Here is a 23,270-nt window from a genome sequence, read left to right on the forward strand (position 1 = left end):
ACCTTTTGTCTAGTCATTCACACCTCTGAAAAACTGAATGCAAAAACATGTGGCTTTACAATATCTGAGAAAATGGAGAAACTTGTACGAAGTATCTTCAGAGCTGAACTGTTATGATCCTGTTATGTACAAAAGGCCAGATTTTCTTTTCACTTAGGCTACTGTAAACTGAAGAAATATTTTCCAGGCAGTATGCTATGACATTTCCTAATTTACCTGATATTGCTTAGATGCGGTTATGTCTGATAACCAATAGGCTTACACGAATATAAAGCATTACAGAGGAATCCTTTTCCTCTAAATCAGTGCGTGGAAAGTTAACCAAAAATTCTACTTCTGTATCCTGCAAGTAGAGTCACAGATTTATGTACGCTTAGAAACCACCACTCAGAGCTGCAGGTGGCAAACAAAACCAAACAACATAAATGCTTCCACAAACAAGAGCAAAGCGTGGTCATTTTGGAATATTTTTTTTGGCAAAACGCTGTGAAACATGGTTGGGGAATGCTGTATTTTGAAAGGTGAAAGTGGTAACAGGATGCACCTTTTTTTCTAGCCTCTAATGGTTGATGTTTGGGTTTTTCTTATACAAAACCCTATACAATTGCAGTCCCTGCCCACAACATCCTCAAGTCACTGCTTAATTTTACTTTTTTTTGCTTCCAAGGCAGATGGATGGGGATGAACACAAAGAGAACAGCAACATCCCTTTGAACAGATGCTGCACCCTCAAGGCAGAGCACCCCCTCCTCAGTACTCACTCCGATTTAGAGGGCTGGGCAAGAAGGGGCCGTGCTCCGAGTCCCACCAGCTCCTCTGTCACCAGTCGGCCACCTCCTGCCGGCTGCACACCACGCCGGCATCCTCCTCATGGGAGCAGTTGTGTGTGCCAACCTCAGCGTGGGCACACTCCAGCAGTGTCTCCTCCTGCCCAGAGCACTGGACATCATCCAGGAGAATGCGAAGGGAGCTCCCTTCCCCAAATTCTGCCTTCTTGCTGGCTCGCACCACATAGGGGAAGCCCAGCTGGCGGCAAACCACGGCGGCGGCGGCCGAGCTCCAGCCATCGTCGCACACCGTGCCCCACTCGCCCTCGATGTAAACCTCCACCCGGCCCCGGCTCCGGCCGCGGCCCCGCTGCTCCATGAGCCGCACGGCACCGTTTCGCAGTGGCGGGGCCGTGCTGGGGGGCTTCTTCTTCCTGCGCTGCCCCCTCCGTCCTCCTCCCTTGCGGGGCCTTGGGGTCCTGCTGCTGGGTGTTGATGTGGGGGGCGTCCAGCTCCGGTTTCCCAGCAATGATGGGTCTTGGCCCACCCAGTCCACAGCTGGTGCGTGGGGGGTTTTGGGGTCTGTCCTGCCTCCCCCTGGGACCTCAGCTGTGGCCTTCAGCCGGGGACGTGGTGTTGGTGTCTTCACAATAAGTTCTGTTGGGGGAAAACCCAGGAAACCATGAGTCTGTCATTCTATGGATGCTACTTAAATACAACTATATAAAACCAGTCCTGATTTTTGACTTAACTCATTTATTGGAATTTGCTGAGTTGTTGCTGTTGAGAAGCAAGAATGCTCCGTGAGCCATTATTTCCTCAGCGAAAAATGTCTGCTGCTTTTAGTTAGCAGAGAGGACAGCGGGGCTCAGTGCCAACGAGTAATCCTTCCCCGAGAACGCAAGTCCAAGCGATTTATTGGCAAAACTTCAGCCTGGCCACTAAAGGGTGGGTGCTGGAGTTTCACGGTCAGAAAAGGAGTTCTCCACCCTACCCTTCTCCCCTGCTGAAAGCATTTTAAAGACAGGCACTATTTCTGCTCTTCTCTTCATTACTAATGATTGGATCGTTACCAGAGGAGCTCGGCCTCCCCACTGGGCCAGATGCTTTATTCAAAGGAGCTGAAATCAGGAACATTCAAAATCAATTCTCTCTGGCAACTGGAATGTGCAAAAGGAGCAGAGTTGCCAGGACAACACATAAAACGATTTGGGGTTGGGTTTTTTCTTCCTTACAAAAAAAATAAAAGAGCCTTGAACTCTGAGGAGCTGAAAATTCTTTGCTGTCACAGTTTCCTGGAGTTACTGGACTTGTTTATTCACAAGCACTCTATTTTTAGCTTAAAAATAAGTTTTAGCATGCCAGAAGGAGCAACTCAGAATTACTCAGAATAACAATCTACTGAGTTGCGATGGTGTCACATAGATTTGCAAAGACATCACAACTTTTTGAATTATATCCAACATTTATCCATTCTCATTCATCATTTGTAGTACAGAGACAAGGAAAAATATGTCTTATTTGTGCTTATTATCTATTGTCCCCAAAAGACAAACCCGTACAGCACTCCAGTTTTTCCAGCTAACACTCTTTGCAGAGGAATTGTGTTTGTGGCATGAAAATACTTCCTTTCTTTGGAAGCTGAGGTTCTGAAGGCAAGAAACAAGTGTGAAAGCCTTACCTGCGCACACCTCAGTTGCTGGAGCCTGATCTGGCAAAGCACTTAAAAATCCTGGAACTCATAAAATAATATGTAGGGCTGCCTGAAAGCTAATGGCCACCTGGGAGTGCTTTTCACCTCACTGAATCAAGTTGTTATTATATATTACTCTTTGTCAAGCTATTTATTAAATACACTTCCAACAAATGCACTCATGCAGCTAATGCAAGCTGCATGCTTTGGCAATTCTGTCACATTCACACTAAACACTAACCAAAACAGCAAAATATTTACAGCTACAAGTCCTGTTTGCGTTCTTCTGAATCAAAATCTTCATGCTTGGTTTTCCCTTACACAGGAATTAAGTTCTTGGGACACTTATCAGAATCTCTCCCACTGTTTCTTTTATTTTATGATGAAAACTACCTTGTAAGCAACCCCAAAATATGTTGTTATACATGTAGTTTAAAAATATGAACGCTGGACTTGCATAGAGAATAATGCATAAGCAGAAACAGAGACAGAGCTGGTTGAACCTGAACCAAGTTACCAGTGTTTGGAAACTGTGCACAGCTTGCAAAGCAGAATGTTTCTGAAGATGTGCTGAGTGCTCAGGCATGTCAACAGTTAATAATTAGCCTTAGATCTTGTTCCACCTTAAAGATTCAATCTTGCAATGTGCTGAGTGCCCTCATTCCTCCCTGAAATCAAAGCTGTAGGAACTGTCAGTGACTCAAATGCAGTGTAAAACGATTAATGTAATTAAAAATTAGAGTATTCTGACATTAGAGTTCCTACAGTAATATTAACTTCATGGCAAAGTGGTTAGAGTACTGCCTAGGTACTCACATGTGTAAACAAAATGCACAGGGGAAAAGAAAGGTGATAGTGCCTAATTTTGCAATCCTAATAGCATATTTTGAGTTTTGCATTTAACATAAATAGTACTTGGTCTGCTGCAGATTCAGCTACCTCGTTGACTGCTCCAGCTTCAGCAGTACAATACTTCACTCAGTATGATGCAAACAAAAAGCCCTGGAGGGTTTGGATAAACCAAAAGTTCATCTGAATGGCTGATCATGATGATTCTTTTGGGAGTGTTTCCTCACCCCATATTCTCTCACCCAGAGCTAACAATGACTCAGTTCACACCTTGCTCAATGAACCACTTCCCAACCCTTGAGCCATCATGTCCTTCAGCTCCTGAAGTGCTCCTCACTACCTGAAGGCATTGAGAAATCACTTAGCACTGAAAAGCACCATCAAGTACAGGACCTCAGTAGAGTTATGAGGAAACCAAGGTGGTCGTAATGAAACAGGTATGGTGTAGCATGGAAAAGGGAAAATGTACAGGGGCAGAAACTGCAGAGAAGATTCAACACATCTGGGAAAGGGGAGATACCTTATGCCTTATTTGAACAAACTGTTCAGATCCAAAACAGCTGGTGAGAATTAATTTTGAGGATACTCTGAAGAGTGAAGTTCTGGGTGGTCTCCACACATGTGGAGATAGTGCGAGCCTGGACTTTGTATTTACTGCCAGCTAACATGCACCAGTAATAAACAGCAACGGTGACACTTACTTTCCTTTGGCACAAACTGGATGCGCTTGCTTTTTACTTTCACTGGCGATGGCTCAACTCGGCATTTTCCTGGTGGTGCTCTCCTGTGAAAAAAGGGACACATACAGCGTACAATTAACTCCTTTCCCCTGGCATTGTGAGTCTTTGCTTCCCATTGTTCTTTAATGAATGTTATGCTCATTGGAAAAAAAAAATAAATGTCTGTTTAAATGATCCAAGTAATCTCTCACAGTAGAAAACATAATTAAACAATCACATATCTCTGTTGATCAAAGTCCAAATATTCACAAAGCAGTGGAGTCCTATGGCTGTGTTTTCACTTGCTACTGCGGAATCCATTAAGGAAATAAAACATTGGCAGGTTCAAGCATTATAGAAAAAGATTAATCAGATTGTAGATAAAAATCACAAAACTAGACAGTGTATATTGAACATCTGACATAAAGGTCATGTGTACGCAAGTTTTCAGGCTGTCTTCAGAGATGTGGAATCACCCACTGCATATGTAAAGCCAAAATGAAAGACGAACTACTACAAAAGCAGTACTAAAAATGCATTAGTTTCAAACAAGAACTCTTAAATGTCTCCTACGAAGGCTTCCTCTTAGAACAACATGTTATTTTGACACAAATTTGGAGGAATATCTCACTTCTGAGAAGTTGCATCCAGTTCATCATCACTTTTTCCTACACTGTCTGGCTTACTAATCTGCAACCTTCTTCAGAGGTTTTCAAACTGGTTCAAAAATGCCTGATGTTTGCATTTTGAGGATATAACTCCTTTGTAATTAGGACTTTTTGCATTTGCATTTCTGTGGAAGGCAAAGAACTCCTCTCTGGACTACTGCCACAGGGACGTTCCCTACTTTTATGAATTTTCCTGTGAGTCTTTTCTGTACTCTACACACTAGAGAAAATTCTTTTTAAACTTAAACTTACAATGTTCTTTCGACTTCTGCTTTATTTTTGCAGGGGTTGCATAATACCAGCCTCTTAATACCCAGTTTACGGGAAGTCTTCCACTGTGTTAGATAATGGAAAATGCTCCTGACAGTGCAGAGTTGGAGGAAAACACGTGGCAGCTCTGGGGGCTATTTAATTTTGGGGTCTGGTTCCAACATAAAACCAAAAGAGGGGGTTGGTTCAAAATGCTCAGATAGCTAAAGCTATAAATTTAATCCATTTAAAAAAAAATATAAAAGCTACAAAAGTCTCACTCTGAATGTCTGGCTGAAAGTATTTTGGTGTTTTGCCAATAATAGTAACACTTAAAAAACAGGAAGATGGAAAAAACAGCTATAAGTCTTCTCATAGAACACAGCTATTCCCTGCTTGCCCAGTCTGAAGATACGCGCACATGGGATCCAGAAGGTGTAACAATGGTCTTGTTTCCTTGTCCAAACCACTTTCCTCTTTGAAACACAAAAAAGAACTTACTTTTTGACATTCATTTCTAGTTTCCCGAGACAGCACTGCAGGTCATGCTGGGTCAGCTTCAGCTGCAGCTGCCTGGGTGTGGGCGTCTTATGAGAGATGCACCTGACTACAAGGGATGGAGAAGAGCTGAGAATAAACTACCTTTAGAAAAACTGCCTCCTTCTGAGCAGGAATCTAGAGAAACTGTGTCCAAGAAAGATATCCCACCCATAAAATACTCCTTTAGCTTTCAAGAACAAATCTCCCAACCTGCATAACACCACCAGGCCCCATAACAAGTTGGTGATCACCAAGCAACACTGAGTCCCATGACTGCAGGAGTAAAGCAGACCCACAATGGGTTGCTCCAGATGTTCCTTGATCAAGGTCCACAGAAGGGCCCAGCATGGGAGAAGAGCTGGTTAGTTAGTCAACATCATCCACCACATCCACACCTGGACACACTGCATCACAATTAGGCTTTGCAACACGAATATCTCATACCTAGAGGTGTCCACCACTTTGTACACCACTCCATGGGGAGCTGTGGCGCTTGGTACGCCGGTAGACATGAAGTAAAGTTCCCCTGGAGAAAAAAAACAAACACAGCCATGAAAACTCTCCATGGACTTTCTGTTATGTGCAGCACGAGGGCATTAACTCACAGAGCATCAAGAAACCTGGGACTGACATACAGATCTGGCTATTGGAGAAAAACAAGGCAGGCTTGTATTTGAGTTTGTAGTGAGAGTTCAATTGCAGTCCAGTGGCATAAAATACTCTTAGTGAGTGGGAGCTTTTACATATTGTCATGAAACATTATTTGGACAAATTTCTACTGCAGGTTCAGCTGCCCAGACTTCAGCTGTCATCTCAGTCTGGTCTGTGTCCTTTAACTTCACTAATGCAGAACTGTCAGACCCTGAATTCCCTTTGTCGGAACAAAATGAAAGGAAATCAAGATTGTTTGCACTGTCTTCTGCTCTTTTGGAAGAAGCCCTCCTTTGAGGTGAATTATAGGAGAACAAGATTTTGGTTTTCCTTTCTCCAGCACACTCACAACATGAGATGTATCTCACATGAAAGGCAGGTCTGGTCATGCAAGGCTCTGTCAGGTTACATGGACAGGGCTTGACCTTTAGCCAAACAATGCCCATCACCTTTTCTTTGACTTATTTTCTCTTAACTGCATTTCCATCCTTTTCCTCCTGTCGTGCAGGGGAGGTCAGGTTAAGCAGTCCCTCCATCACTGTCCTTTCTCTTTTGCCAGCAGTGCAATTAAAATGATAGGAGAGAAAATACAAATTTGCAATATTTAAAAAAAAAAAAAAAAAAGGAAGAAAAAGAGGCAAAAAAGACCTGCTTACAGAGCAAGGCAGATTTCTTTGGAGATCCTGTGGGTACTCCAAGTGGAAGAGGAGAAGGAGCAGAGGGTTCAGAGCGGACAAAGGAAGGTGGGGGCAGTTGGTGGCGGCTGGTGCTGTGGCTGCTGAGCCTCCCTCCTCCTGCTCTCCCTCCCGCTGCCCTGGCCGAGATCCTCCAAGTTCTCCTGGGGCAGAAACCAGATGCCTCTGGCCACTCCTGACTGGTTTATTCCTTTTTCTGGTGAGCTCCATAACCACAATCAGAGGTGGCCTTGATCCAAACAAGGTTAGGAACCGCCTGGCACTGCATCTTGTGGTGCTGCAATGTGCACTTGCATCCCATCCCTCCACCCAGGAAATTATTGAGCAGAAATATGGATGCTCAGGCCATGAAGCACACGGGCTGTCACACGTGAGCCCTGCAGACACAGCATGGTGCCTGGGGTGTCCCCGACATGTTAGCTGCCAGGAGATGGGGTTGCTGATTTTGTAGCGGGCTGTGCAATGAGCCAAAAATATAGGTGTCCCCACTGCAAAAACACATCTACTGCACAAGCTGGATTAACATTCATAAGAGCAACAACCTCAAAAAAACAAACGCTTCTGTGAAGAAAAGCTTGTTAAAATAATCTGTGTGATAAACTTGTAAAAAACCAGGCTCCTGAAACACCAAAAAGGTGCAAGAGAGGACTGTTCCTTGCAGATAAAGAAAATTCACTAAACTGTTATCAACAGATTTCTTTCCATTATAATAAAGCAAATACAAGGCAAATAACTACCTCTGAGAACAGGCTCCAGCCCAGATTTCCATTCAGCTCTATTATACTTATGCAAAGTATGTGTGAAAAGCACAGGGTAGTGTTTCACCCCCTCAGAGGTGCAGGACCAGGCAGACGCTGCCCCACGAGTGCATGAGCAAGGGCTGCAGTTAACAGCCTGATACTGCACTTGGCAGCCCTCTGAACTGGCATAAAGCTGATTTAAACTGTTATTCTGATTTTAGGGTAAGATATCATTCATTCCAGAGTACTGCAAACCAGCTCTACCTTCCGTGAACATTAACGATTAAAGAAAATGGATTTTAACTCCAAAAAAGATAACATTCCAAAGTCAAACTTTTGAGCTAATACTTAAAATATTTGCATTTACATTACAAAATTTGCATTTATATGACATACAATGCATATTGTATTTGTGCTACATCCACGCCTGACATAATCTGCAGGAAAAAAAGTTTAAAAACTGGGGCATCCTGGAAACAGGCACTTATGACCACGAGCCAGGACCTTCCCACAACAGGACAGAACACAATCTCCTGCACTGCTGAGTCGCACACGAGACTACTAAGCAATGGGGCTAAACACTGTGGGGCTCATTCTCTCCAAGTCCCCAGCCAGGGGCTGCACACTCTGCCTGCCCAGCCGCAGGGCTCAGCATTTAATCATACCCTTGTACGAACAAACGGAGAGACCACCAGTGTTCACTCTGGACTCTTTATTTCCTCCTTTTCAAGTCACAGCAGCTCTCTCCTAGAAAGCAGAATGTCTCCAGCCTTAAAATGCAGCTATGCAAAGCTCCACTGAGACTACATCCTTCTGTCCCACGTAAGGCAAATTCCCAGCTGGCACTAATAAAATATGGACTTAAGCAACATTTTGCTGATGCCTCACTCAAGACATAACATAGGGCTTTCATTCTGCTTCACCTCAAGAGGTACTAATATTCCAGGTCAGGGTGAGCCAGTTCATAATTACTGTTCATTACATCTGCTCCCCTGTATCCATCAATAACACCAACAGCCTTCTTGACTGGCCAAGAGCATAGACTTGCTCTCACTCAGGTATCACCTTTTCAGCCTCTCAGGGCCTGTATTCCCCATGGCATGGCACTGAAGAATAGCATTTCTTTTCTAAGCTGTGCTCTACTGTGGGAGTGCGGGCAGCAGCATGCTCAGCCTCACTCCTGCAGAGAACTGCCTCTCCAGGTCCCCCTGCCTCAAAATTGGGACTGTAACTTTGGTTTGATATTGAGCAGAATTGAGAGGGAATCTCACCCACTGGCACTTTAAACACTGACAGACTTGTGCTCTGCCTCTCTACCATCCGCCACCTCGCAGGAGTCCTCTCTGACCCCTTCTCCTGTCTTTCTCTTTCTCCAAAGAGAAACCACAAGCATGCCACTCAGTGTGACAGGAAGTTAAAAGATTACCTGCTTCATCTTCAGCAAAGGAGATGATGTACTGGTAGTAGTTATTGATAAGCCCAGGGAACATGCATGTTTGTCCTGCCCCCATGCAGATTTCACTGTACTTCCACTCTCCGGTAGCACGATCCTCCTTCAAAGACATCAGGCGTCTGCAAGGCAAAAGAACACTTCTGCAATACAACCAAGAAGATGATTTATGAACAGTAATGAGGACACCTGAAAGGATGTTTAATGATTCCTACCCACATAAGCTGCAATAGGAACTGCAGCTCCTCTGAAAAACAAAGGATTGTTAATATTAAAACAAGTATATTACATGCCTCTGCAACACCTTGTCTTTCAAAGGCAACACAAGCACATGAAAAAGCAAAAGAGGAGGGTTTAAAGGATATCAGACTATTTGGCGGGGCCCTGCCACAGATGTAGAGCACCTGGCTTCACTGTGGCTCTGCAGCATCCTTCCTGTGCCCAGGACAGCGCATCAGCCAGGGCAGGCGGTGCGGGGGCTGCGTGCGGGAGGGCTGGGGGATGCACAACAGCAAAGGCAGGGGAGGTCTCATGCCTGCCTTGCCACGGGTTTGCAGCAGAGTCACTGCTGGACAATATATTTTTTTCCTCCAATAACTTCATTGTCTCAAAGCATTGCATCAGTGGTTTTTTATTTTTTATTTTTTTTAGGATGCACTCAAATGTTCTTTTATACCACTCCCAGGACTTTAAATGAACACTGTACCATTCCCCCTTTATTTGTACTGGTACAATGAGAATCAGCAGCATCGAGGGCTGCTGGAATGCAAAGCTTGCATTCCTACACAACACCATGGAATAAAGGTTATATAAAACATGCCATGTGAATCTGCTGTAATGAGCAGTCAGGCTCCATGCAGTGCTTGCAACCAGCAAGCAGTAGCATGTCCTCTGTTGTTAGACTGCATGAGCACTTGCAGGCAGGTGTAGTATCACTGGAGGACTTCAGCTTGGGGTACAGCTTCATAAGTATCTGAACTATTTACTTACCCACTCATAAAATCACCAAATATGTAGAGGCCATTCAAGTTTGGAGACTCACAGCCCCGATAGACATAGCCTCCTGTAACAGATTTCCCCATTTTGTGTGGATACGCGTAAATTGGAAGCACATCATCTGTAGGGGGGAAAAGACCTGTGACTTGTGTTGTTTTGCACATGACGGAGAATAGCTCTTTATCTAGATAGTTCTGAGACTAGCACACTACAATCAGGTTCACTCGAGCATCTTCTAATAAACTGAAGTGCTGATGGAGTCATAGTGTGATTTTCACCTTTTCAGAACCATGATTTTCACCTTTTCAGAACCACGCTGGCTGTGCTAACCAAGGACAACCCAGCTCAGTGAGACTGGCCAGCGTTTCACTTGCAACAAAAACCAAATCCCTGAAAAGCCTGAGTGCTCTCTATCACCCACACGCCTCACCCTTCTCCTGAGCCCTTCTCTTCCTGCTACAAACCAGCTCTGTTAGTGCCACTTCTGGCCCATTTCTACACAGCCTGGCTGGTTTAGCTATGAACTGACAGGCTGAGAGTTGGGGTTGTTCAGCCTGGAGAAGAGAAGGCTCCAGGGAGACCTTATTATGGCCTTTCAGTACTTAAAGGGGGCCTGTAAGAAAGATGGGGACAGACTTTCTAGCAGGTGTGTTGTGACAGGACAAGGGTTAAAGGCTTTAAACTAATAGAAGGGAGATTCAGGCCAGACATGAGGATGGATTTTTTTCCAATGAGGGTGGTAAAACACTGGCCGAGGTTGCCCAGGGAGGTGGTAGATGCCCCATCCCTAGAAATGTTCAAGGCCAGGCTGGACTGGGCTCTGAGCAACCTGATCTGGGTAAAGATGTCCCTGCTCATTGCAGGGGGGTTGGGCTAGATGAGCTTTGATGGTCCCTTCCAACCCAAACTATTCTGTGATTCTATGATTCTAATTTGCAGGTTGCTCTTAGAGTCAGTGCACCCATGCCGGAGATGTCTGCCCAATGCAGCGTTGTTTCGGTGGTGAAAGGGAAAAAAAGAGACAGGTAATTCTAGTCTGCAGGCACTGATGAAAAGATATGTCAGATGTCAGCACAAATAGCTTCTGTTGCTCTGAGACAGGGGAATTTAACCTGAAAGGGCCATCAAATATTTATGGTATGGCACACGCAAGATGTGGCACTGGCATATTAATTGTACAATGTAAGTTAAAACACAACACAGAGGCAAAACAGAGGAAGATACCCTGATTTTGAGGGTATCCACTGGATGCTTTCTTCCATGTCTTCTGTTGCCCTTGTGTTACAGGTACCCACCCCTCCACTTCCTCACAGCCTTTCTCCCTGCCCATGTAGCAGATGCCTCAAGTACCATAGCCAGCAGCTCTACCAGCAAGGTACTTGCACCAAGGGCATTGAATCTAAAGCCGGTATTTTCTACACTTCAGCTTCACTTATCATTTTAAAGGGGTTGTGACATTTCACTGTTCTAACAAAAGGGTCTCTAAGGGCATAAGAGATTGTTCCAAATCCCTGGAGACCTCAGTAAAGTGCTTGCCATGAATGCTCACACAGGCGCTGTCACACAGGAGAGCATTAAACGGGCTCTCTGACAACTGCTTCAGCAAAAAGGAATGCAAAAAATCTGCTCCCTGCTCTCAAAATTTTTATTAAAAAAAATCACTTAATCACTACCACTGTCCTTGTAGTTAAGTTAATAAAAGGAAGGAAGTTAAACTAAGTTAATAAAAGGAAGGAAGTTAAACACCACCACATAGCACACAGAAAAAAACAGAATTTCAGCCAGTGCAAATGAGTGCCAGCCCACTGCCCCCCTGGATCTCTGGGGAGATGCTCCAGCACAAGATGTGGTCCACATCAAACCTTGCAACACAATACACTCTGACTTCACACATACACTGGAATTCAGCCAGCCAGCCAATACCCTGAATCCAGCTTTGAGAAGTTATATATAAAAAAAGAAAGTTTTTCTTTTGGCATAGATAAAAGAAACAAAAACACACCATACACTAGTTACCTGCAAAACAGGCAGTTTGCGTACGGGTTGACCAGCTTACACAATACTTTTCTTTCTTTTTTCTTTTAAATAAGGACACTAATTGTGAGTTATGGAGAAAAACACAACTGCTCCAAATATTTTTTTGCTTCTGCAGAAAAGCTTATTTTATGTGGAAAAGATGAAATTGTCACCCCAAACAACAGAACCACCATGCAATTTGACCAAAAACACAGATTGCCTAGAAAAACAACAGCTAGCATGTTTCATTTTCTTCCTAACTCAAAGATAGTAAAAATTGGACTTTGAATATTTATTTCCAGTTCAGCTCCCTTCTAGACTGAGACAGCATAGATTTGCATCTCAGAAATGTGTGTTTTCCACCAAACAACCAGGCTTTGGAGGCAGGAATTAAAAATGATGGTGCAGAAAACTGCATAGTGAGAGGCAAGTAATTTAGAGACAATATCTATTTACCCATTGAAGAATTGGTGCAAAGTTTTTTATCGTAACAGCTGAATCCTTCCCTTGCCCTCCAGCCATAATTTTTGCCTTTCTCAACGATGTCGATTTCTTCATATTTATTCTGCCCCACATCTCCGCAGAACAGCCGTCCTTTCCCTTCCTTGGTTTGAGGTTCACCCCTATCGAAAGAGCAGCGCCACATATTTCTCACACCATACGCATAGATTTCAGGGCGAGCCATGGGGTCATCGAGAAAAGGGTTGTCAGGAGGGATCCGATACAGAGGCCCGTGGTCGTTGTTGTTCACATCGATCCGCAGCACTTTGCCCAGCAGGGTTGATCTGTGTTGGGAGAAGAAGTGAAAGGAAAAGGAAAGAAAAAGAAATAAAACTAGACCTTGGTTAAACATCAGAGATGGGGTTTTTTAGCAGGCTAGGGTTTCATTCTTTCTGGTTTGGAAAATACAAGTCTTTCAATATTTCTGAAAAAAACCAACCATTTCAAGATCATTTCACTTGTCCCAAGCCACTGAAGAGCCTGACTTTGTGGCACTGACATCCCAGGACCTGCTGCCCCACAGATGCACACTGGTGCCTTGGAGCTGCCACAGGGATGAGTCCGCTCCTTCCATATCACGGACACCCCTCCACTTGCCAAAAACTGGTCTCTGAGCAGACAGCTGGAAAGCTCAAGAATTACTGCTGTTCATAGGGAAAAAAGACATACTTTGATAACCTCCCCTAATATGCCTACATGTCTGCACAAACATCAGTGTGGGCCTTAAGGAAACAGTAAACCCAAGACAGAAAATCCCCCTCGATTTACATCCCCCAGTTTATCTTCTTCTCAACCCAAGGATGACACAAGGCACACACAAGGTTTTAGGGTCTCTCACTTGTTCTGGGCATTTCCAAAGGTCCCAAAAGGATCCCCAGCCATGCCTCCATCTCCAGTAAATATATAGAGATAACCGTCATCTCCGAAGAGTAGCTCTCCTCCGTTATGGTTGGAAGCAGGTTCTTCTATTTCCAGAATTATCCTAAACAAAACCAGGGAGGAGGCATTACCTACTGCACAAGCCCTAAGGAGAGGGCAGAGCAACATCACTCCAGTGTTGCCATTGACACATGGAAACAGCTACAGATCAGTTTTGATGCGAATTCCTCTATATCCACGACAGTGAATTTTACTTCAGTACAGTTGATTTTCTAACCTTAAATAATTCCAAAGTATTCTCTAGATTACAGAAACACCATATTAAGTAATATGGAAAATCTAGGAAATCACGCGACAGAATATACTTTTCATCAATTATACTTTTCCTTTGATTCTTTCTCCCTCCTTGTTATTTTTTTTTTTCTTTTTTTTTTTTTTGGAAAAGGCATCTCAGCTTAAATCCAATTGCAAACTGCAAGAGAAAGGATTCCAGTCCACGTGTGCATCTGTGCAGCATTTGGCACAATCCTGACAGGCGCCTTCAAAGTGAACCTAAAACTTTTCAAACATTAAGTAATAGTTGACTTCTTAAAGAGAGAAGAATCTGTAAATGATAATTACATACACAGGACTTTATGAACGTAAAGAGTGGCTAAAAGCAGCCCCACCAACAAACGAACATTTTGAAAAGGGCGAAATATCTAAGAATATAACTTTATAGAAAGGTGAAGCCACAAATACATGCAGTGGATATTGCCAGGTATAACAATTGAAGTTTAAGTTACTCCAGCTTCTAAAAAAGTCCAGGTTTCATGCTGACAGTGCCTCTTAATAGCTGCACAACCAAATTATAATACTTATACCATCTCATTTTTAGTTGTTTTCCCTTCTGAAAGTACTGATTGTTAGAATTGTGACCAGAATGTAAATTTTGGGAAGGAACAACCCAGCTACGTAATTATTCTGTCACCTGCTGCTGAACATCCCACCTCTGAACCAGGGGAAGTGTGCACAGGGGCAAAGGTGCCCGCCAGCAGCAGGAGCGAGGGAGGATCCTGTGTGGACACCAAGGTGAATCCTCCTCATCCTCCCAAAGAAGATGAAAAAAAACAAAGCACATTGAGCAAAAATCTGCCAGCAAACAGACACAGGCCTTCCTGCTAAGGCAATGCACAGCACGTGTTGGCCCAAGCTCCCTCTTGGGATGAAGTCAGTGGGAGCCGTGCCTACACAAGCACAACGGGACCACAATTTTGTTTTCTTAAGCTTTCTGCTGTACTAGCCATCAGCTAAATAAGCATAGAAAATGTTACAAAGTAGAGCTGGAGGATTTTTAAACAAGACAGCTCATGGGCCCTGACATCTGCAGGTTTAAGCTCCTGACTTGCTTCCCTGAGGACCACCTTTAAATTCCCATTACCTGTCATCTACAGTACTAGTTACACTGAATTGCTGTAATTGCTTGATAAACCAGCCTCCCATTTATATCATTTAGGATACGTGCATTTTTGAGCTAGAATCATCCACTGCTGAGTATCTGGAAAGCCCTAATATAACCCTTGTAACAAAGCAAAAATCTTAACATTAATAGTATTCCAGGATCTCTTAAAACAGTGGTTCTATTATGTGGTTCTGCAAGAGATAAATATATAGACTAACTCCACAAACAAACCTCTCATTATCTGTGTATATTAATGTGGATCAACTGCACAATCAGATTCAAACGAAATTTCCAATCAAAATGTACTCAGTAATAGGACAGTGGTTTGCATTTTATTTAATTTGATATTAGATTTGTAATATCACAGGGTTGAGCTGTCATTCAGATAAAGAAACATGGGGCCAAATACATCCTGGTTTCAGTATCACTGAGCTTGTTTATACTGATTTTGGAAACCTTTGGCTTTGGAATGAATTTCACTCATGCTTTGCAGAAGTCTATTTTAAAGGGTAATCATTACAATACCAAAAAAACCCAACAAAACCAACTCAACCAAACCCCAAACCCCAAAATACATTTAAATAAATAACATTTCATTAATGTTCAGTTAAATCTTCTGACATACCAGAACTGAGAAATGTCAGAAGATTTATCCCTTATCCCTAGGTGCAGTTCATCCACAGAGGATGGGCATATTCTCTGTCTCAGTAAGCCAGACATGGACTTAGACTGAATTGCTACCACACTGGAATGCAAGAACAGCATCAAGCTAAATAAGTGTCATTAATTAATTGCCTTTAAAAATGCACAAGCTGCCCTCTGAGATCTTAAATACATTTGCTAGAGAAATGTGTGTACAATACCTTTCAGAACTATGGTCCAAAGCATTCATGTCAGCAGCAGAAATTCTGAACTCACTGATTCGGATTCTCTCTTCATAACGAACTTCAACTGAATAGTAGACATACACTTTACCATTAAATTTGAATTTAGGATGGAAGACAATACCTAGAAAACCTCTCTCGTCTCCTTCCCAAGGTGAGGTAAGTACAGCTTCGCTGATGTTCAGAAATGGCTTTTCAAGTCTGGATCGATCGGGGAGGTAGGTCCACACCAGGCCAACCTGCTCCGCAATGAAGAACCTGTGGGTACCATCATTGGCATGGACCATTGCAACAGGATTGCGCAGCCCGTTGGCGACCTCTACAAGGCAGAGCTGGAGACAGCCCTCCGCGTCGGCGGTCACTAAGCCCAGGTTTTGGTTAAGGTTCTGATTAGCCAGCAGGTGTGGAAAACAGTAGTCTGTGTCCTCCAAGGACAGGTAGCGGCAGAATTTTGCCATGTTGTTCTCCAGTGCAATTAGCTCTTGGTCTGTAGAGAGATAGCGAAAAATGGAGCGGCATTTTTGCCACACTTGCCGGCAATAGTCTTGGCAAAGTCCTGGTATCGTCCGCACAGGAGTGGATGGATCCTCGGCATCATACAAGTGAGCCGCATATGGAGAACATTCCTAGAGGGACAGAGAAAAAGCTTCAAGCCATTTCTTGGACCACATTTGAAACAGCTGAGCAGCAATACTAATTGGAGAAATTTCACCTTAATTACAACATATGTTGTAGTATATTCTGAAGATATATCAACAGAGAAATAGATCTTAGAAAGGGGGTTTATCTCAGCATTCACAGAAATGATCTTCAGTATTCCTGGTGAAAGCTGGCTCCTGTATGCTGTTATTCATTTATTCCAGCCATAGCACTAACACAAGAAAACCAGCAATGACACATATCTTGCTGCATCACCCTAGTAGACTGTAATGGGGACAAAGAGACTTTTCTGTCTTCAATGCTCTGACTTTATGTATGAGTTAGCTAAGAAGATTCAGATCTTGCTTCTCCAGGCGAAGGAGGGAACAGGACAGGTCGGCAGGGCAAAAGCCTATGACTTCCATACCTGGTCATCCAACAATCCAGACATGCATCTCAAACACAGATGTGATTTACAGGTTGGACGAAGCAAGATAAGAAAGTGTAAGAGAAGAGGAGGAGAAGGAGAGCCAGCCCTGGAATGCTGTCAGTGCACACAAAAGCTTTGATTGGGTCAAGCTGCATTTGTTGGTGGGTATTTGCCTACAGACACTTTATATAACTGATTGGAAGTGGTGAAATTAATCTCATGATCATGACACTGGTCACCAAGTTCTGCGGTGGAGGCTCAGTCTACAGGATTTCAGAGAATGAGCACCAAATGGCCGCAATCCAGGCAAGGTCCGCTGGCAGCGGCTGCAGCACAATCCTACTTTGTGGAAGGTGCAGCCTTGGAAATCTGCCTGAAGACTGAATCGAATTTACACAGTTCATTTGTATTCTCCAATACGAGAACTCTGACAGGCACATTTTCCTTATGTAAAAAGCCACTGCAATCCAGTAAAACTGTCTGTAAATTACAAACTGACCAAAGTGACTCAGTTCTGCTTTGCAGGATTTTTCTTTGTAATAAACACACACTATTTTCCACTTGCAATACATCTTCCCGACAAGCATCTCAAAAGTGCTCTCCAAATAACATAACATGACTCAGTGGAGGCTCAGTTACATTCACAGAGCAGCTAAATAACTGAGGCAAGAAAGGCAGGAAGAGAAAATATCCTTCTTGAATAAATTCTGCATTTTTAAATTCCTAGATGGCACTCCTTCCAAGCAAAGCCAGCTGACTTAAAAAAAAATATAGGGAGCTGTTTCTAAATCTATAGGGAGCTATTTCTTAATGCAGATTACAGCACTATTCAATAGCTGAAAAGATATAACATCTGAGATACTGAAGTATTTAAATTAGCTGATAAGCACACACAATATTTAATTTTTATTTTATTTTCCATTACAAACCATTATGAACTGAGAGGCCATATAACAGATTGTTAGTGTACAATAAGCTTTCCTTCTGGAATGTCAAGCCATTCATTGCAAAATGAAGGTAATTATGCCTTCAAATGAGCAGCAATTAATGTGGTAAAAAGGAGATTGAGTGTGACACAAAACACTGAAATTACAGGCAGATTGGGTAACAGCACTCAGCTTGGTTACATGAGGTGTGCCAGGGACAGAAAGAGCTGGGGCATTTGGCGATGCAGTAGTTAATGACTGAAAATTTGGCCTTAAAAACGAAATTAAAATGAGATAGAAAGGGAACGTGAAGGCAGGGCTGGAGGGGAGCTCAGTCTGTTGCTGCCTACAGGCGTTACACATTCAGAGTGAAGACCACCGCTTGAGTGCTGGGGTGTACCTGGTTCTCCGAAAGCCTTCTTCAAAGCCAGCAGATATCCCAGGCATTTTAAAGCAATGTCCTGGGTTCAACATCAGAATTACAAATAGCACAGAGGTGTGGTTTCCCCGTTCCTTTGCTGCCATGGGCTGTTCAGCCCAGCCTCGGGTGTGTTTGAGGAGCAGTTGTGGACGACTTCTTCACTTCTTACCATGTTCCTGGTGGCACACGGCGATCTACTGTGGCATTACACTGGCAGTGATGCACAGAGATCTATCACTAGCCAGATACTACCTGAGCATATGTTCAGGGCATTTTGCAGATACAGTTGTAATATCTTCCAACTTCTGTTTCACAAGAGATGAAGCCTGATGCCTGATCCTGAATTTCCCTGCTTTTGAATCAAATGTTGTGGTCTTTCACCCTTTGCATCGTCTTGTCATGTTCACAGACTCAAAACACTGAGAAACTCTACACTCGGTCACAGCCCAGCATCACTAACAGATCTAATTTTACATTTCCAAATGACATGGTCTGCTCATTCATTTTAAACTATTACATGGTCCAAAGACCAAGGAAACTAATGGGCTGATCATCAGTAACTCCAGTAGGGCTGGAACAAGCTTGCACTATGAAAAGAACTGATCAGAAAATAAAGCAAGTGACATTAAGACATGTTAGCCAAATCCATCCTATCTGTTCCAGGAATTCAGAGGCAGCTATGTATCTGAGGAATTGCAGCGATCTAAATTTGGATGAACACCCACATCAAACAATGGCTTATTTACTGCTGCTCTCAGCCCAGAGGAAGCAACGGGACTCCTCACGTAATCCCTGACATTCCCTGTCCACCTCCATCTGGAAATCCGAGCCTTTAAGCAAGCTGTTCTCTGAGAAGCAGAACAAGGCATCTGCTCTCCCCTAGTTTGGTGTCCTGTTTCCCACCATAGAATAATCAACATCCACACACATCCCTGAGACCTGCTGCCTCCCATCAAAATATTCCCAGGTGTTGAGGCTGTGGGGCAGGCAAAGAGATGACCCACTGCCAAAGTCATCCTCTCAGCCTGCTTCTGGGTGGGGGAAAAAACCTGTTTTGGTGTCGGGGGATCACGGGCAGCATTGAGGGAAGGATGTTGCTGCTCTTCCATTTGCCCTTCTACAAGGAACAGAAACAGGACCATGTAGCAAATCACAATTTAAGAGAAGTTGGAATCCTTACCACAAATACAAGCTGAGACGCTTGCCAAAATAATTTGATCACATTTGAGAGAAATCATGAATTGTGAGCAGAAAGAGATAGAAGTGTGCTGAGTAAGTCACAGAAACCCACTTATTAATTCAGATCTAGGGTATAAATTGTATATATACTGAATTAATGGAAGCAGAGTGCTCTGGAGTGTTTGCAATACTTGAACTTCCATTTTGTGCTTGCATGGCCAGAGGTGGTGGTTTGTAGCCACAGCTGGACTGATGATGCACGTAGCTCATCAGAACATTTCAGTGAATCATTTTTCCCACCCCCATTTAACTTCACTGCTTCTAAACAAATTTTCAATGGTTGGGTTTCTGATGCACACAGAAGACTTACTTATCACTTCCAGAGGCAGATGCAGTGTTTAGCAGGCACTGCTAACAGGTTTCCCATCTGCAAATGGACTTTTGGACACTGCTTGCTTCAGGAAGATATTCAAAAGTTTTTTGCTTCCAGTACAACGTGAGATGAAATAAAAGTCAAATCTCTAGAAGATGTTGTGGAAAAGGCTTGTCTTTCTCTTCACACTTTCAGGAACACAAGAGGTACCCTGCAAAATGCTAAGAGCAGGGTTTCTGCAAAGCCACTTTGATCCCATCTGAGCACAGCAGACAAGACCCCGCTGTCTGAATTAATTTAAGATTTACACTTGCACAGCACAGAGCTGCCACTGCTCTGTCTCAGGGGCATTTCCATACACACGAGTCCACTGCTGATGATAGGGTCACAGGCTTTGCTCTGCACAGACTGTGATCATCTTGTTTTCGTATCTGGCCAAAGAGGATCAACCCTGAGTGGAAATTTCCCCTGTGCAGGATGGCGACCACAGAGATTTCTAGGCCACATCCTCAGGCATTACTCTGCACCCACTGTCAGGACTGTTAGCACCTGGCACATGCCAAAAGCATCTCAGGATGCTGTAACCAAGTACAAAAAAACACCTGATCCCATCCATGAGTTGGCTGTAACAAGGGGCATGTTTTGTGCAGGCAGGTCCCCTCCTGGGTATCTTCACCAGTTCCAAGCATCTAACCCTGGCAGGGTGAGGGGGGGGCTGCAAATTGTAATTGCCCACACACCCATCTTGGAGCACTGCTGCTCGTAAGTTAAAGCAGAACATCCCTATTCCTCTTCCAAACACCTGCCAAAAGCAAAAAAGTCCACAGATGATGGACAGTTGTTCCTGACAGTGCCTGGAAGTGCACGTCAAAACTGCTGCACTAATCCCTGATGCACCCACACATAGGTCAATGCACCTGGAACTGGGCATTAATGCCATGGCTGATGCATGTATCTGGGGGTCCATGTACTCCTACCTGGGCTGGGCACTAATGCCACAGCTCACACACCCCTGGGCTCTGCTTGTACCAATGCGGCCTTGCACAGGTGGGTGCAGTCATTCCTGGGTGGATGAGTCTGCATCATGGCTCATGCATCCCAGGGAGGTCCCAAGTAGCTGTGCCTGGATCAGTGCATCCCCACGCACCAATGCACCCATGCTGAAGCATCCATACCTGGGCTTGATGCAGCCCTGCACAGGCAGATGCACCCACACCTGGGTCAAAGCACCCTGACAGGGATGTAGCACCCATGCATGGGCCAGGGCATGCTGCATGGCCAAAGCACCATGCTGAAGCCCCTCTGTGTGGTGCAACAGTGGCAGCCCCCTGTGCAGCTGAAGTGTCTGCACAGCGGAGCCCCTCGCGCAGCAGAGCCCCCGTGATGCCGGTGCGGCCTCACCTGGCAGAGCAGGTCCTGCAGGTGCCCGGCGCAGGCGGCGTAGGTGGCCCCGTCGAGGCGATCGCTGAGGCGGTAGAAGCGCTGGAGCAGAGCGCTGTCGCGGCTCAGGTCGCAGCAGCCGAAGTCGGCGTAGCGGCGGCAGAAGGCGAGGCCCCGCGGCGGCCGGAACGGCGGCTTGAAGTCCAGGCACTGCGGGTGCGGTCGCGCCGGCCCCGGGGCCAGCGCCGCCGCCAGCAGCAGCGCCAGTGCCACCCGCGCCCCGCGCAGCCCTCGCATGGCCGCCCCGCGGGCGCGGAGCGCGGTGGCACCGCGCCGCGCTGCTCCCCGGGCCGAGCCGGCGGTGGGGTGGGGGGGGCTGCGGCCCGGCCCGGCTGCGCGGAGGCTCAGCCGGCCCCGCCGCCTCGCTCCCCCCCGCGGCAGATGGGACGAGGAGAGCGGCGGTCCCGTCCCGTCCCGTCCCGTCCCGTCCCGTCCCGACGCGCCCGCCCCGAGGTCTCTCCGCCGCCGAGGTCGGGCGGCCCCGGGCTCTGGACTCTGGCGTGGCAGCACTGGGCTCTTAGGAACGCGGCTTCTGCACAACGCGCTTACGTTTCGGTGATAGTTTTAGAAAGGCGTTTTTAGTTTGATTCCACCCAGACCGCAACCTGGCAGGTACTTGGCTGTACAGTCAGCGCAGGGTGTCACACTGGAGTATTTAACACTGGGATATGTCACACTGGGAACAAGTTCCTTAGAATGACTCCCCAAGCGTTGGCTGGTTGGCTCGGTTATTTTATTGATTTTTTTATATAATATGACCAAAATATGGCAGATAATAGCATTTTGAGTTTGTACAGTTGATGGATGTATCTAAAACCAAGAAAACTTAGCTTTGCTACAACTAGTGCTTCTACGTCCTTTGGCATCCTATCTTGTCCTGGAATGAGATTCTCATTAGATTCAGCTCGGAGGCTGGAAAGGTCTGACGTAGGCTTTACACTGTGTACTGTAGAAAGCCCAACATATTTCCCATTAGGAAGATATTCTTTCCATTCGGAATGGTGCTCCTTCCATGCTGTCCAGGTACTCCCTACCCAAACAAAATACAATTGCTGATAATAATTTCCTGGGAAAATATTTACTCCAAATGCTGTTTCTTTTTCATATCATATATCATATGTCATACGTTGTATGTCATATGTCATATATCTTATGTATCATATAATACGTGATGTTGTCAACTAGTAAGATCAAGTCACATGTAGACTTAATCTTACTTGTACACTTTTTCTGTTGTTAAATGCAGCAAGTTGCAGTGTAGTATGCATTTCATTATTGACATGCAGACTGTCCATAAAAGACAAAGAATGTGGATTTCATGCTGATATGCTATTTTTGACTCCTGCTTTGAGACTAAAGAACTGCTGTACAGTGCATATGGACTGTAAAATCACTGCATGGCTTGGAACATCCTGTCAGGAGAGACCATATGTGTTACGGCATTTAATATGAGTTTGTTTTTCTCTCCATATGCTTATGTAACTGCTGCTAAGGTCACTAAAAACTTTGCATATGTGCAGGCAACCAGAATACCTGATGAACTCACTTGGGAATCTCTGCCCTTTTATTTTTGGTTGTTTAAAACCACTTTTTCATTAGCAACCTTGGTAAGTGCATTGGAAAGCACATGATCTAGCTGTTGCCCCTGAAAACTTTGCATGCCATGCAAAAATAAAACCAAAGCAAAACCCAGTATGCAGTTATGCAATCCCATATTTGTATAAAAACAACCAATGTAAATGCATCTCCTTATTCATCCCAGTTAATGTATTATTCCTGTGGTTAACACTGGCTGTTGTCTCAGGGTTTGTGATTGTTTTTAGCCATTGTTAATTAACCTTGTAAGAATTCTTAATATACAAATAATGGATTGCAGTAACCAAACATATTCTGTGATAATGAGATTTATCCTATAGCCTCTCGATTTGCTATTACAGCTCTTGATTAGCTTGGCATCCATGCAACATTTCAGAAATGAAAGGAAAATTAAACGCTGCACATGTTTAGAAATTACTTGTAGAATAAGAACTACAGATTTCATCTGCAAAATGGCATAAAATACATTTCAAGAACCTTCTATGTGCATTTATAATACCATTCAGACAGGACAATTTTTTTGCTATC

At 44.4% G+C, this 23,270-nt stretch overlaps 1 protein-coding gene across 1 annotated transcript; it reads right to left on the minus strand.

Annotated features, from left to right (window-relative positions):
- Positions 1-819: 819 nt before the first annotated feature.
- On the minus strand, positions 820-21,398 carry HHIPL1 (HHIP like 1; the record flags this gene model as incomplete). Its single annotated transcript, XM_080346248.1, has 9 exons — positions 21,108-21,398; positions 15,718-16,364; positions 13,373-13,516; positions 12,490-12,818; positions 10,012-10,138; positions 8,998-9,143; positions 5,930-6,011; positions 4,011-4,093; positions 820-1,424 (listed from the first exon to the last, which is right to left on the minus strand). The coding sequence occupies exons 1-9, from the start codon at positions 21,381-21,383 to the stop codon at positions 820-822; spliced, it is 2,439 nt and encodes an 812-aa protein (XP_080202374.1). The 5' UTR covers positions 21,384-21,398.
- Positions 21,399-23,270: the final 1,872 nt, after the last annotated feature.

The sequence above is a fragment of the Nesoenas mayeri genome, assembly GCF_963082525.1.
Source record: "Nesoenas mayeri genome assembly, chromosome: 5".
Lineage (NCBI taxonomy): Eukaryota > Metazoa > Chordata > Aves > Columbiformes > Columbidae > Nesoenas > Nesoenas mayeri.